Consider the following 16,084-nt stretch of genomic DNA (forward strand, 5'->3'; position numbering starts at 1 on the left):
TTGTTTTCAGACCAGGTCAACAAAAACTCAAAAAATAATAAATGAATAAGTGGGGATAATTTAATTTAACCTAAACTGACAGACACGCAGTAATATATATATATATATATATATAGATAGATAGATAGATAGATAGATAGATAGATAGATAGATAGATAGATAGATAGATAGATAGATAGATAGATAGATAGATAGATAGATAGATAGATAGATAGATAGATAGATAGATAGATAGATAGATAGATAGATAGATAGATAGATAGATAGATAGATAGATTAGCAACCTGCAGAACGGAAGTGAAATGAGGCACTTTGACAGCATAAACATCAGCTGCATTTATTAAAATAAAACAATGAACCAACAGGTTATTTAAGTGAGAAGGAAACAATGATTTCATGAAGGTTTTTCTTGAAACCCGCAGCCTTTGATCTTCAGCTTCTTTTGCACAGTCATTTAGTGTTTTTTAACCACTTTACTTTCTTCAGCAGCTTTCAGACAGTCGGAACCAATAAAAACCAAGAACCGGTCTCGCACGCGGCCCTCGGCCTCTTCCAGCTCTCTGATTGGCTGATGGACAGATCAGGCCCCCTCCCCACCCCCCCTCCCTCCGGGCACTAAGATGCTCCACTTACCAATCACACCCAGGAACTGCATTTAAGCTCCGAGGCTTAGCGTGGGGGTCCAGGCAGATCCTGGTGCAGGTTTAGGAACCAGGACCTGGAAACCCCCCCAAACTACCATTATGAGTCTAAATTACGCGTCCGCGGCCCCCGCGCACAGATCCACGTCGTTTTTTATCGAGGATATCCTGCTGCACAAACCCAAGCCGCTCAGGGAGGTCCTGCCCCCCCCGTTCTGCGGCTCCCTGGCGTCTCGGGTGCCCCTCCTGGAGTATGGATACCCCCTGATGCCCACCCCGATCCTGGCTCCGCACCCCCACCCGCTCCACAAGCCGGAGCACCACCAGTACTTCTTCACATCTGGTAAGCGTGCGGGGGTGGGGTGGGGGGCTCAGGTTCTGTCACGCAGGGACAAAAAGTAAATAAACAAAAAAAATTAATAAGCAATACTTAGTTTATTTGAGTAAAACGCGCCGCTCTGTGCTGCCAGCTGTCAGCAGTTACATTCAGCTGAATTATCTGCAAGTCTGAGTGGTTTTTATTTGATTTGTCACTATTTGTAAGACTTGTTAAATTAGGTAACACCAATCATCAATTAATATTTTTTGGAGACTCTTAATTCCCCCTTTCTATATATATGTATATATATTAAATAAGAGCAGTGAGTAAAAAATATTATTGAATGCAAGCAGAGCGCCTCAGAACCTCCCAGAACCCGCGCGCTGTGTCACACTGTTTGGACAATTTCAAACAGAACCTGTAGGATGTTAACACGTCCTCCTTGAGAGGACCTCTCCATTTAAACAGCGGTGGATGTAAAGCCGGGCTCTGCTTCTGGCCCTCAGGGATGCAGATCCCGGCCCTGTTCCAGCACCATACCGAGCTCCCCGGGAAGCACTGCCGGCGGCGGAAGGCCCGGACGGTCTTCTCCGACTCCCAGCTGTCCGGCCTGGAGAAACGCTTCGAGATCCAGCGGTACCTGTCCACCCCGGAGAGGGTGGAGCTGGCCACGGCGCTCAGTCTGTCCGAGACACAGGTGCGCGCGCTCACTCACTCTGCTGCTTTGACGTTGTTTCGTTTCTATTTTTTTTATTTCGTTTCATTTTAGTTTTCATTTCTTTTGTTTTAGTTTCTATTAATTTTTTCATTTATTTATTTACTTTCGTTTTATCCTATTTTATTTCATTTTATTTGTTGGTTTATTGATTTTCTAAAGGCAGACAAAGAAGATTTCGTCCAGAGCAAAAATCGCATCAGTTGAAAAATAATCTTTAAAGTAAAAAAAATCTAAATATAAGAAATGTTAATAAATGTAGTTTTCCTGAGTTGATGAAGTGGGTTGATCCGGAGTCACCTGCTAAGCTGCCGCCTGACATGGATGTGTCATCCTCTGTCCCGCTCTGTTTGCAGGTGAAAACCTGGTTCCAGAACCGGCGGATGAAGCACAAGAAGCAGCTGCGGAAGGCTCAGGACGAGCGGAAGACGCCCGCGGAGCTGGAGCACTGCGCGGAGAACTCCAGCGAGAGCGACGTGAACGAGAAGCACGCGGAGGAGCTAAGGGCTGCTCTGGAGCCGGACTCCTACATGCTGGAGGAGCACGAGGACGACGTGGACGTGGAGGACGACATTTGTTCCCCGGATCATTTACTATAACGAGCTGCGAGGCTTCCGGTGTTTCCACACAAACTCTGAGAGATTCCCTCAGAAACAACCTGAGGTTATTATTATTATTATTATTATTATTATTATTATTATTATTATTATTATTATTATTATTATTATTATTATATTGTTGTTGTTATTGAATCAAGCCTCCTGCAGTGTAAACGCGTTACACTTGTCTTTTTGTATTTATACAAATTGTTGTAAATAAGCCGAAGCATCTTGTTAATATCACCCCTCCCCAACCCCTTCATATTACAGCCGCACTTCTGTTCCAAACAGTCTTTATAATAATAAAAAAAAATATTATTATCATTTATTTTTTTTCAAACGTGTTTGCTGTTGATCTATTTTTGCAGTTTGCTCACATCTATCTATCTATCTATCTATCTATCTATCTATCTATCTATCTATCTATCTATCTATCTATCTATCTATCTATCTATCTATCTATCTATCTATCTATGTGTGTGTGTTTTATATATAGCCTGTAAACTGTGTTTCTTTACATTTGTACATATATAACGAAGGTTTACAAGCTATATATATACAGTATATGTGTGTGTGTGTGTGTGTGAGAGAGAGAGCGCGCGCGTTAGAGGCTTGAATATATACAGACATTATATACATATACATTTATGTAAAGTATCTAATAAAACAACACTAGACTCTTTTTTATTTCCACCTAAACGTGAAAAGGAATGAATTTTTCAAAATCATTTCAATAAATAAAACAAATGTTGTGTGTGTGTGCCGTGGTGTTGTTCTGAGCTGGATCCAGCCGGTTTGTTCTCTCAACGAATAATAGAGACAAACCTGGAGAAGAAGTCCGCCGCATGTGTATCTGGTCTCTGAACGCTGAGGGGTTTTATACACATTTCTGCAGCTTAAAGGGGAATTCTGCAAACCGATAATTGTTTTTTGCTGTAGGGCAGGGGGTGTTTCACTGTCTTTTTCCCTGGATAATGAATGCAACATAAAAACCAAACACAAACTGTCAGCACGCTTAGATTGTATCTTCATGGTGCGTCAGTAACATTAAAGGCCTCGCATTCCGCTGATGGCAGAGTGTGAAACTAAGATCATCTTATTTTGTGAGGGGACGGACTCAAATCTGCAAATGGCCTCAGGCAGATCACTGGATTGTGATGCTCCTGACAATTTAGATTGTTTTATCTTTTCATTCGAATGTTTGTGGCATAGTACAAAACACATTTATACACTTTAAATAATCAGCTAAACTGATATTTGAGTTTAACAGGATACAGAATAACAAGTTAGTCTGAATTATTTTACCTTTTTGTTTTATGTGATGATTTAGAAAATATCAGCACTCATTTATCACATATTTCAGATTTTAAAAAATTAGCCTTTATATGGAAAAAATCTAGGACTTTTTTCTTTTGAGCTCATCGTGAACTCTGAGAAGAACCATGTAAACAGGTGATTTTTAAAATAATTTACAACGACCTGCTAGTGTAAGAGCAGAAGTAATGATGTCAGAGTTACCTCGATGACTACAGTAAATTTAGCTATTTTATAAACTTTTTTATAAGCTAAAATCCAGAAACTTATTTTCTGACAATGGGTTAGATGGAATTTATTTGTTAATCAGAAGATTTGAGTGACCAGACAAAGAAGCAGGTGCCTTTCTGCTCAGTTCTGTGTGAATGATCATCACAATGCATTTTAGGTCTTGTATAGGTTTAATAGCTAACAAGATAATTATGTCTCATGTCCTGAGTCCATGAAAACAAGGATATTTTAACAATATGTAAAAAAAAAAAAAAAACGCTAATTTAACTGACTTGGTATCTCTCTTGTCTGATTCCTCAGGAGTGTTTTCAGACATGAAAACATTTTACCAAAGGTCATTCAAAAAACAACAAAAACCCAATGTAAATTAAAACAGCTTTGAACATTTTAAATTCAAACGATATGGATAAAATTTCAGCCAGACTCTCTCCACAACAGCTGCAGTGATGGGGTCTGTTCCTTACCAGTCAACCAGCGTACGATCCGGCTCCAAGTGATGACGAGCCGGGCAGAAGGAGCTTCCCTGCCACCCACTAACTCTGCAGGCATGCACTTGTCAGCAGGACAACTGTTAACTGGCAGGCAGCTACAGCTCCACCATGACCTCTGTTTAAACTATAGATAAGGAAATAACCTCCTGGAAGTCCTGGCCGTGTTTAAGAGACACTCTGGCTCCAAGTTAGAAGAAGGAAGCTGCTTCATTCTGCTGCCAGCTGTGTTAGCTCAGGGAGACTCAGGCCTGCAGCATGTGGTGGTGAAGTTAAAACAGATTTGTATAATAACAAGGCTTTTTAGACTAATAAGAAGCTTTGTGAAAATTAGTAAATTCTTTTAGTTCTGTAGTAGCTTGTAGGTTAGTTATTAATTAAGATAATGCTGTAACTTGATGTGATCATAAACCAAAATAATGATGAGGAAAAATATAAACAATTTCTTTATTTGATAACTGTAATTCCAGTCTGTCTTTATGTCACCAGACCTTCTACATTTATACATTAGCTGAATATTGGCAGGTGTTTAAAGTTGTTTTTTGTTTTTTAAAGTTATGTTGGGAAACAATGTCCCAGTAAAATTACCAGCTATTAAAGTTTGAATGTTTTTATTAATAATCACATCAAATCAGCAGCTGCATAAATGTTAGAGTGATGGTCATTCATAGTTCTGATGGTAATGTCTTTTAAAATGCACACTTTGTTTTTACGAGAACCTAACTTCAGCTTTTTAAGGCATTAAGTGGATAAAGTGGGCCCATGGGTGTGTTCAAGTTTTCCTGTTATTTTTTTATACTGAAGGTTATGTGAGCTGATTAAAAAGTTCTAGTCAAAAGGAATAATTTTACCTGAAATTAGAATCCATATGTTATATTTATTTGAATAATTTCTAAACTAGGAGCACTCTGAGAGTGCAGACTTCCTTAAAGACCATAGTTCGTTAAAATATAGTTTGACGTGGATTATGATCATGATGTGTTCGGATTAATTTGAAGATTCAAACATCAACATCTGATTAGCATCTAAATGCAGAGAGATGACTGAATGTGGAATCTTTGGTTTTGTTACATTTGACAGTCTGTTTAAAGTCTTACAGTAGTGGGTATTACTTCTTGCATTAGTCAGATTGTTCTCAGTGAGCAGATGGAGCTTCTTACCGACAGTTTAAGCTAAAACTGAGGTCAGTTTCTGTTACCATGGTGATCTAACCAGACTCAATGAAAAACCTCTTTTCTGACTCTGAAAACTCTGACTTTCAGTTAAACAGAGCTGTGAGCTTCACTTTGTAGTAAAGCTCTTGTGATGTGGTTTGTGGTATTTTGTTTTCCCACTCTCTCTCTCTGCAGGAGGTGGTCTCATGCAACACCTCACTTAAAAGTTGCACCTGCAATCACTTGTGCCTGACTAGTATAAAAGGGACTGGGCAGTGAGTATGCTGTTGGCCTGAGCTGGGAGGTAGCTGAAAGTTTGTTTGCTGTCAGGTTGGTTGTTTGGTTTTTTTCTTCCATAACTTAAGAATTTGAGATATTGCTGGTTAAACTGAACCTTTTGTTTTCTTCCATCTCCTTTTTCATTATGTTACAGGTAGTTGTTTAGAACAGGACTGACTTTGGTTTTGGAATGACTGAATTAAGGGCAGCTAAATATGTGCTATTCTGAAAAGCTGCGTGGTCTCCCTGACCCTTGGCCTCAGCAACAACCACGACTGCAGCTCATTTGGCCCGCCAGTACCTCCATCTGCCTCTGGAGTCCTATCAACTAACAAGGTCTGATAGGACACCTCCTCATGTTTGATGGCCTTCCTCACCACCAGGTTTGAGGATGGGTGCCATGAGAGACACCAACAACCTTGCAGCCATAGCTAAGGGCAGCTGTCTTGTCAACAGCAGCATGGAACATGGCCAACTCAAACTCAATGTCCCCTGCCTCAGCTGGGATGCAGCTGAAGCTCTGCCAGATGTGTGAGCTTAAGATCTTTCTGTATTCTTCTGCCAGGCGTTCCTACCAATCTCTCACTACACGTTTGGGTCTACTGGGTCTGTCTGTCATCTTCCCCTGCCATCTGATCAGTTGACAGCTCTGTTTTTCTTTTTACCTGAGTGTCTAAAACATACAACCGCAGATCAGATGACACAACTATAAAGTCTATATTGACCTGAATCCTAGAGTATCTTTGGTGCCATGTGCACTTATGAACACCCTTATGTTCGAACATGGCGTTCGGTATGTTCGAACAAACTGTGCCTAGTACAGAAGTCCAATAAAGAACACCACTCGGGTTCAGATCAGAGAAACCATTCATGGCTCTTCAGGTCACACTGCTGTTACCCACATGAGTATTGAAGTCCCCCAGCACAATGATAGAGTCCACAGATAGAGCACTTTCCATAACCCTGTGTAAGGACTCCAAGAAGGCTGGGTACTCTAAAACGCAGTTTGTTGCATAGGCACAAACAACAGTCAGAGCCCATCCCCCACCCAAATGTGCGGGGAAGCTACCCCCTCATCTATCTGGGAAAACTCCAACACAAAGGCGTCAAGTCCTGGGTCTAAAAGTAACCCCACACCAGCATGGCACCTCTCAACTCCAGATTTGAATAAGGTCCAGTCAGTCTCAAGGAGATTGGTTCTTGAACCCAAACTGTGCATTGAGGTGAGTTCAACTATATCCATGCAGAAGTTGAGGCTCCTTTACCACCTGAGAGGTAACATCCCATGCCCCATGAGCTAGCGTTGGTAAGCCAGGGTCAGAGAGCCAAGGCCCCCACCTTCACCTGTTGCCCATAACACTACACACCCTACCTATATGGCCCACAGGAAGGTGGATCCATGTAGCTTGTTCAGGCCCCATGTGTAGAGGCCTGATCACCAGGTGCTCGCCAACAAGCCTCTGCTCCAGGCCTGGCTCCAGAGTTGGGCTCCGGCAAACCATGTGTAGGCAAGGCAGACCAAGTTCCTCATTGTCTTCTATCCATACAAGTATCTTTCAAAATGCTCTTTGCCAGGCCTATCACCTCGGACCAATCGGCTGACAGTAAAAACAGACACTTTCTCTGTCACTGACAATTTGCATGATAACATGTGAATACACAATTTTCCCTTTTGTTTGGTTCACCATCTTTTCCTGACCTTAAAAGATATTTCATCCCATCTTCAAAATGTGATTCTGATTAAGACACACAGTGGGAAAAACACACAAGCACAAACACAGAGCGGGAGAGAGAGAGAGAGAGACAGAGAGAGAGAGAGAGAGAGAGAGAGAGAGAGAGAGAGAGAGAATAGGCTGTGCAGAAGGTAATCAATTAAAAGATTAAGTGTTTTGCAACACATGGACGCATCTGCATTTGGACCTAATAGAAGGGCCATCAGCTCATTTTCAGGAAGGTTGCCGCCAACTGAAAGTGTGCTTTTCACATCAAAGCCTCTGTGTCTGCTTGAGCTTTGCAATGGGCAGAAAGGAATGCTAATTTGGCCTCCTTCATGTATAGCACTGAAAGACTCCTTCAATTAACTGGATTTCAATGGCAAAAAAACGTAGATGGGAGGGGGAAAGGATGCAAAGCAACACAGTCTGGATAGGTAGTGATTCTCATTAAATTAAAAAGGGCCTGGCCGTTTGTTTCCTACTGCACATCTGAGGACTTAACACTAAAAACACAGAGCTTCAAAGAGTCCATGATGGGTTAAATAGAGACCATAATCTAATTAAAATACTGCACAGAGGTAAATAGTCCTTTGATAATGATCTAAGGGTTCAATTAGTAAAATGAGCTGCTTTAGAGTGTTTTGTGTTGGGGTGGAGTTACTGTTATTGCTACAAAAAAGGACTGGGGCCAAATTAAATAAGCATCAAAGTTTCCATCTTCATCTGAGCAGGCTAGAAACAAAATAAAGTGAAAGCATAAAAAGCACAGCCTCAACAAAGCATATGTAAGGCATAGTTGGTTGTTTTACAATTATTTCATCTGTGTTTTTTGTTTGTCTCTTGCCTGATTTTAGTCCACTCCAGTAAATACATTAAAGCCAGTTGCAAAATCAGTGATGGCAGTTCTATTTAATATTAGGCCAATTTATTTTTCATCATACGGTACCTGCAAACACCAATCTCCTGATGCTGAAAAGGTAAGGCAGAGCAATAACGCTTTTACCTGAATGTGTGTGTGTGTGTTACCAAAATATTTCATGAGCCACTGGATGAACAGCAATGAAAAGTGTAAAAAGTTATTACCAGATGAACTTCTACAACTGATTAGCTTTGGAGTCAATTCAATTAAAGATGACTGCCACAGCTAATAGACATTAGCCAAATCATAAATGGCTACAATTTTCTAGATACTGAGCTAAAATCTGATGTGGTAGTAGCTGAGAGCCATTCCCAACACATTCTATGAGTGTGCCATCTTGCAATACTGCATTACATTGTGCATAATGTTATTTTTATGGTTTCAGGGTTTGACCACAAACTTTACAGCCTTTCACTTCCTCTGGATGGAATTATTTTGGCCTCCAGTTGTAATGCAAATAACCTTGGTGTCATCTTGGATCAGGATATATCATTTAACCCCCACATTAGCACTGCTTTCTTCCACCTGCGGAATGTCACTAAAACCAGAAGCAACCGTTTCCCCAAATCATGCTGAAAAACTGCTCCATGCATGTATCACTTCTATAAGTATTAAAGTATTAAGTAGATCCAAAATGCTACTGCTTGAGTTCTGATGAAAGTTAGGAGAGATGATACTTTTCCATAAGTAATGTTAAAAAATAAACCAACACTGCTGAAAACATAACCTCCTTAGTGGAGGTAATTAAAAGTCTTACAACTAACATACAAAGTTCTTAACAACCAAGCTCTATCTTACATTTAAGATCCTATTGTGCCATACTTTAGCAGCACTGTGGAGCAGTGGTTAGGGCTGTTGCCTTACACCATTCTGGGTGGAATTTAGATGTTCTTCCCATGCACACATGGGTTTTCTCCTCCCACAGACCAGAAACAAGGGTGTTAGGTTAACTAGTAACTCTAAATTGCCACTAGTTGTGAGTGAGAGTGTAGATGGTTGTTTGTCTCTATGGGGCCTGGACTTGTGACCTGTATGGGTTGTACCCTGCCAGTGACTGTGCAATAGGCATCAGCTCCCCCATGACCCACAAAGGAAAAAGCAGGTAAAGAAAATGGATGGATGTTCCATATTTTGCTGAAAGAGTACTGGCCTCTCAGACTGTAATGCCCCCTTTTACACGGACCCTAACAGCTCCACTCTACTCGGCCCACTTTGCACGCGTTTCCATCTGCATTTTTTCGAGGTCGGCCCTGCTTCTTTGGTTCCCTGCTTCGGAGTAGGGCCAACTGGCCCGTCCCTGCTTCGTGGGCGGCACAAGCTTAGCTCCTGTTCACTCATTGGTCGTGGGTGTGACCAGATGCAAGCATAAAGAGGGAAGGTAGGAATATAAACAACAGCGTTAGCTTACCCTGCAGCGTTTCTGCCGTCTGTCTCCCAGCTGAAGGCGCTGTAAAGCCTGAAATCTCCGGCGGATAACAGCTGTCCTACTCCACGCAACAATCGCGGCATCCAGAGCATTTCTTCCACTGCGCCTCTCTTCCTGAAGTCTCAGGAGAATCCCCATAAGTTTAAAAAACAGCAACAACACAGGGCCAACGTTGTCCATAGCGCTTTCGTTGTTTACACAAATGATGCCAAGTTTGGGTAGCGCAATACAAGGAGGCTTTCCTCTGCTACCAACTAAACTGGCCGGTGGAAACGTGATGCATCTTTTACAGAGCCGAGCCAGGCCAAGTAGAGCAGAGCTTCTGAAATAGAGCCAGTGGAAAAGGGGCATTAATTTGGGTTGGCTGAGGTATCCCTTAGTTATGCTGTTAGAGGACATACTTCACTCTGCTCTCTTTACTTTCTCTATTCTCCATGTGTGTGTGTGTGTGTGTGTGTGTGTGTGTTTCCATAGAAACTACATTGGACCAGCCAGTGTTTGTCTGTGTCTCTTTTCTGTCCTCTCAAAACTCATCTGGCTAAGGCAGAGGGCTGTCCATCCTGAGCCTGGTTCTGCTGGAGGTTTCTTTCTGTTAAAAGGAACTGTTCCCTTCCACTGTCACCAACATGTTGCCTGGGATGGGAGATTGTGACAAAATGAATTTTCAATGCAATCTGCTGGCTTCATTAGATAGATAACCTTTTTGCTAATTATTTAATCTGGATCTTGGTAGTAATGCACAATACAGTCGTGTAGGTACCAGATAAGTACTCTGTAAATACCAGTTACATACTCCATAATTACCAGATTCTGTTATGTATTGCTACATGGATCAGTTTTGAACTGAATTCAGGTGCATGATTTGGATTTGTTACTTCATTGTACAGAGTGAAAACAAACAGAACAATAGCTAAATATGTAAACAAGCAGAAGAGCAGCAAAAATCTAAATCAGCAAAATGGTAGCAAAACATTAAATAGAGCATAAGAAGACAAAAGTAGAGCAAATATTTTGAAGTAGATGTCTGAAAGAACAGCAACATGCTGCAGAGATGCTTGTTGCATCTCTCTGCCCCTCGTTTCCTATACAGTCATTTTAATTAAACCAGTGATAGGACATCTTTCTGTGGCTTCAGCATACAGCGTTTATAAAAACTATTCACCTCCTTGGATGTTTTATGCTTTTAGTCATGACCAGTATAAATTGGCCTTTTTGACAAAGAATTAAAAAAACAAAAAATTGCTTCAATATCAAAGTGAAATAAATTTCTACAGATTACTTCCAGTTAAATAAAAAATATGTAATGTGTCAATATTGTGATGTACATCATACATTTTATTTACATAAAAAAAATAAAGGGGATAAAATGTAGTTTCATCTAGTCAAAATTATAGACAAATTCTTGATTTGAGTGTCAGTGCCCTTTAATACCCACATACATGACAGGTTACACAAATAAATGCTCCTTTGAAGTCCCAAGTAATCCCCTCAGCTTTCTCCATGCAGGGACTACTTAATCTATCCAGGGTATTCTGGTGACTGTGGACACAAAACATCAAGTAATTGTGTAGCTCCACTAAGATGTATCTAATTGCTTTAAGATGGTGACTATATAAACCTCAGAGCTGCAGGTTCTAAAAGCCATTTGAAGATGTGTTACAGGATAAAGTGATTAGGAGAAAGGGAGTCTGTGATGCACAAGACTACTAAAGATTACAGATTTGCATTTATTTAAAAGAAAAGTCTGGTCATTTTTGAAGTGATGTTCTGTAAAATAGTTATCAATTGTTAGTACTTTATTATCTGTGGCAACAGTCATAGAACAAAAAGTCTGGAGAAAAGGGCAGAAGTCTTGCTCCAGGATAGCCAAATAAGAGCCCATTTTATACAGGTTTATAAAACAATTCTTTCTGAAGATCACTCATACCACTCACACACAGCATCCCTCCCAGCTGCAGTCAGAGCAGGATATGTTCACCTCTCCATGTCCAGAATGCAAATGAATTGTGCATGGACAAAGACTCCACTCGTTGATCTTGCCCTGGCTCACAGTCAAGATATGATATAAATGTAAAATTTATTTGTCTAAAATAAATTGCTGCAAAAATAAATAAATAAAAGTGTCTTTTTAGGGTTGCTTTTGCAGGTCACAAGCCCCTGAAAGAGGAGTAGGGTTGGAATTGTGACATTAATAAAACAAGACTCGATGGCAGAAAGTTCATTTATAGTTCTAAACATATAAAGGATGTTTTTGACTTTTTGACTCTCTCACAATGTTATTCTTCTTTCCTACAAAGTCCTTTGTAGGACTATCCATTGAAAGAATAAAGGTTCTTACTTTAAGACTGTCTCTTTAATGATTTAACTGTTGTACAGGCTAAGGTAAACCAGTGGATCCAAATAAAATAAAATTCTGCAGTCAATTTATTAGTTCCTTCCAACACTAACTATAACCATGCCCATGCTAGATTTAAACACTGAAAACCTTCTTTTGTTTTGAAAATCTTAACATGTAAGAGACAATACATGTTATTGACCTGATCTTTATTCGTCGGCTCATGTGTTTGTTTAAATAAATTTGTAAAAAGGAAGTAAAAGCTGTATTTACCTAGTAGTCCTCACAAAGTTCTTCTCTTGTACCTCTTAGTCACCATCCATTCACACACACCCCCACCCCCCATGTTTCCCAACCATGTTAGCCATCATGTCTGATGAGATTATAAGATCAGGTTGTAAAGCGGCCTGGCTGCTGTGCCTGAGCATAAAAGCAGATGAGTGTGACTTGGGGGTTAAAGAAAAAAAAAAAAGAGCTTTGAAAGAGACGTATCCTGTTGTGTCCATTCACAGCAGTTGACGGAAACCTAAAGCCTTCTTGCAAAGAGAAGCTAGTACAATCTAGAGTGATTAGCTCCCTTTTGTCTGGGACAGCTTGCAGACTTCATGCCCCTGAAATCTTAGACAAACACCAAAGTGGTGTGTGTGAAAATCGATGATGATTTGTGGACAAGATGTTTCTAATTAATAAAATTGCACAGGTTGACAAAAGTGGTTGAGATAACTATTTTAATGTGGGAGTTAAAATACATATCCTGATCCAAAATCACTCCAAGGTTCCTTACAATTGTATTGGAAGCAAAGTTAATGCCATCCAGAGCTGAAAGGCTGTAAAAAAATATTCCAAGGATGCTCAGAAATCACAACCTCTGTCATGTCTGAATTTAAAGCAGAAAAAAAGTCATCCAGGTTTTTATGTCTCAGTGTCTTTTGGTTCATTTTAAACAGACCAGACATTGTTTCCTCAGATTTTCCACTTTGTTTGGGCAAGTGACAACTCACCTGAACTCTGGTGTAGACCAACCAAGTGAATTCTGGTCTGCCTGAAAACGTGGGTCCTAGTTTATCTGCAAGTGAACCCTGGTGCAGTTTGAGTTCAGTGCAAAATGCAAATGGATTACCAAGCGAATTAAAAAGAGGAGGTAAACCAAAGAGAGAAAGTGAGTATGTTTTAGTTTCTCAATCTCTGATATATTTTTAGGTACTGCTGCATTCGTCTCATGTAGAGAGCAACATGCTGTCTCACCTGCTGCTCATACTGGGAAATAGAGGTGTGCAGATTGATCAAAATATCAATGTTTTCTACACCAAAGTTAGTATTGTATCAGATTAATACTTGCATGATGGGACTGACACTGTAGTTTGTTTCCCTCCACTACTTTTTCTTTGTTCCTCTACTACATTTCCCTCTTTGGTCCTGGCCAATCAATGAGCTGGGTTTTCTTCTTCCTCATGTTTTTTTCCTTTGTGTTCAATGTTCATTTCAGGCTATACCACCTCAAACGAGCAGTTCATGTAAGTGCATGATGTTGTCAAAATGATTTGGTCCAGTTTCAAAAGTGCAGTGTGAAAGTGAACTAAAGCAAATGAAGGAGTGAATCATTTCTCTGAGACCACATACTGTATTTTGATCATGTTGTTGCAGACAAATGGTTTGCTGCGATAAAGATAGTGAATATTATGTATGTTTGTGCACATACATAACATTCACATTAGGGGTCATTAGGGGTCAGGTTCTGGTCAGGAGTACCATTATGGTAGGCGATCACTGTAGGAGTTTTTATCCCAACATGCATATCACCCTTCCAATTTCTAATATTTACCACGTCCTTCAGTTGGTGGATGTTAGCAGGAATTATGATAGGCAAAATAATAAGGAACATGTTCTCATGCGTTTCAGGCTTGATTTTGAGAAGCACAAAGCTTCCCAGGATGAATGCCAAATGAGCCTATATTGGAACCACAAATTCTCCCGTTCCTTTAGCCATGTTGAGATAGATTAGATCCAGAGGAACTCTACCTATAGCAAAAGTGTCAATGGATGACTCAGTTTCTTGAATCAGGATTGTGGATAGTCGCTGCAATCTTACAACTGTTCTCTGTGTAAGTGGCAGTTGGTAATTAGTACATCTGATTGATCTTTAAGAACAATTCCTGAAATTGAACCAAGTTCAACAATCTTGGGAGATATTGGGGCAGTTACAAGACCAAAGAGGGTCATGATGGTTGTCAGAAGTATAATTTTGTTAAGACAGGAGGTGAGTAAGCAATCTGCTTTAAAGCTTAAACACCTCTGTATCTGGCAGAAGGAAGGTTATGGGGGTGAACCATCATCACGCCCCTGTGTTTACATAGAACCAAGAACACAGGTGAAGTGACAACTGTAGCAACAAATGAACTTTGTAAAGAGCACACAACTCTGTAATATTGTCAAAGTTGAATGTATACAGTTGTTTACAACCGGGGCGGAGAGATAAAGAACAACTTTGTTGATCACAGGATCAAGGGATTTAAGAATGATAAGATTGTCTTTAGAGAATGCATGGTGGATAGAAACAACAGTATTTTGGATCCAATAGATCAGGCTCGTGAACAAGTGACAATGCAAAGTGCAGGAAAGGAGGGTTCTGGAATTCTCTCGGGTGTATTGTTTGTTGTTGTAGAACTGTTTTGTTCTTTATTCGTGAAAATAGTGTGACCTATAGCATTGGGGGTCACACTAATTTCCCAAAGATCATGTCTAAAATCTAAAAAGATTGCGATGAACTCAGAGGATGTCAGTGGGTACAGAGAGCAAAGTAGGAAGGAGAACTTTTGTGCAGCACCTTTTTCAGGGAGATGTCACTGAAATTGTAGGACTAGGGATTCAATTTAGATCTCAAAGCTCCCCTTAGCCAAGGAATGGTCCTCTGTGTCCCATTTTACGACAAAAAATGTACTCAATTGGTTTGAGTTCTCAGTTTCTGGATGTGGGTCTGTGACCAGAGCATTTATGTTCTCCACCTCAGTAGTTAGAGAAGAGTTGATTCCTGTGTCTGTTAAAAGATTTGGTTCTTCAGGTGCAGTCACTGAGTATTAGATGCATCGTGAATAGAAATTGTGTTTCCTTTCTGACAAATTTGTCTGTCAATGTTCTGAATTTATAGTACATGTTGGCCAATTTTTTTAAGCAACAAAAAATATGCCATCCATCCATCCATTCATCTTCTTCCGCTTATCCGGGGTCGGGTCGCGGGGGCAGCAGCCTAAGCAGGGAGACCCAGACTTCCCTCTCCCCAGCCACTTGTGCCAGCTCCTCCGGGGGAATCCCAAGGCATTCCCAGGCCAGCCGAGAAACATAGTCCCTCCAGCGTGTCCTGGGTCTTCCTCTGGGCCTCCTCCTGGTTGGACCCTTTCTCTAAGGGAGAGCCCAGACACCCTCTCTGCTCCTGGTGAAAGGCAGACATGTTTTTTTTCTCTCTGTCTCTCTGTCTCTTTTTCTCTGTCTCCTGAACTTGTTCTGTATTTGATTCTGTTGTTTCTGTGCTGTAAAGCACTTTGGTTCGCCTTGTTGCTGAAAAGTGCTATATAAATAAATTTCACTTCACTTCATTTCAGCCAATTGCATTTGCGATCTCGTTTTTTCGGTCACTACCCAAAGCTCGTGACCATAGATGAGGGTAGGAACGTAGATCGACCGGTAAATCGAGAGCTTCGCTTTTTGACTCAGCTCTCTCTTCACCACGACAGACCGGTACAGCGCCTGCTTCACTGCAGACGCTGCACCAATCCGCCTGTCGATCTGCCGCTCCATTTTTCCCTCATTCGTGAACAAGACCCCAAGATACTTAAACTCCTCCACTTGGGGCAGGACATCTTCCCCGACCCGCGGAAGGCACTCTACCCTTTTCCGGCTCAAGACCATGGCCTCGGATTTGGAGGCACTGATCCTCATCCCGGCCGTTTCACA

The 16,084-nt window shown here is 40.9% G+C and overlaps 1 protein-coding gene across 1 annotated transcript; it reads left to right on the forward strand.

Annotated features, from left to right (window-relative positions):
- Nucleotides 1–669: 669 nt before the first annotated feature.
- On the forward strand, nt 670–2,670 carry bsx (brain-specific homeobox). Its single transcript, XM_017438949.2, has 3 exons — nt 670–985; nt 1,468–1,658; nt 2,033–2,670. The coding sequence occupies exons 1-3, from the start codon at nt 745–747 to the stop codon at nt 2,273–2,275; spliced, it is 675 nt and encodes a 224-aa protein (XP_017294438.1). The 5' UTR covers nt 670–744; the 3' UTR covers nt 2,276–2,670.
- The last annotated feature ends 13,414 nt before the right edge of the window (nt 2,671–16,084 follow it).

Source organism: Kryptolebias marmoratus, linkage group LG13, assembly GCF_001649575.2.
Source record: "Kryptolebias marmoratus isolate JLee-2015 linkage group LG13, ASM164957v2, whole genome shotgun sequence".
In the NCBI taxonomy this organism is placed as follows: Eukaryota; Metazoa; Chordata; class Actinopteri; order Cyprinodontiformes; family Rivulidae; genus Kryptolebias; species Kryptolebias marmoratus.

Bases quoted from the DNA above. Each gene is read 5' to 3' on its own strand.
- bsx (XM_017438949.2), top strand. From the start codon at position 745: ATGAGTCTAAATTACGCGTCCGCGGCCCCCGCGCACAGATCCACGTCG. The intron at 986-1,467 runs GTAAGCGTGCGG...TCTGGCCCTCAG, and splicing joins CCAGTACTTCTTCACATCTG to GGATGCAGATCCCGGCCCTG. The intron at 1,659-2,032 runs GTGCGCGCGCTC...CTCTGTTTGCAG, and splicing joins TCAGTCTGTCCGAGACACAG to GTGAAAACCTGGTTCCAGAA.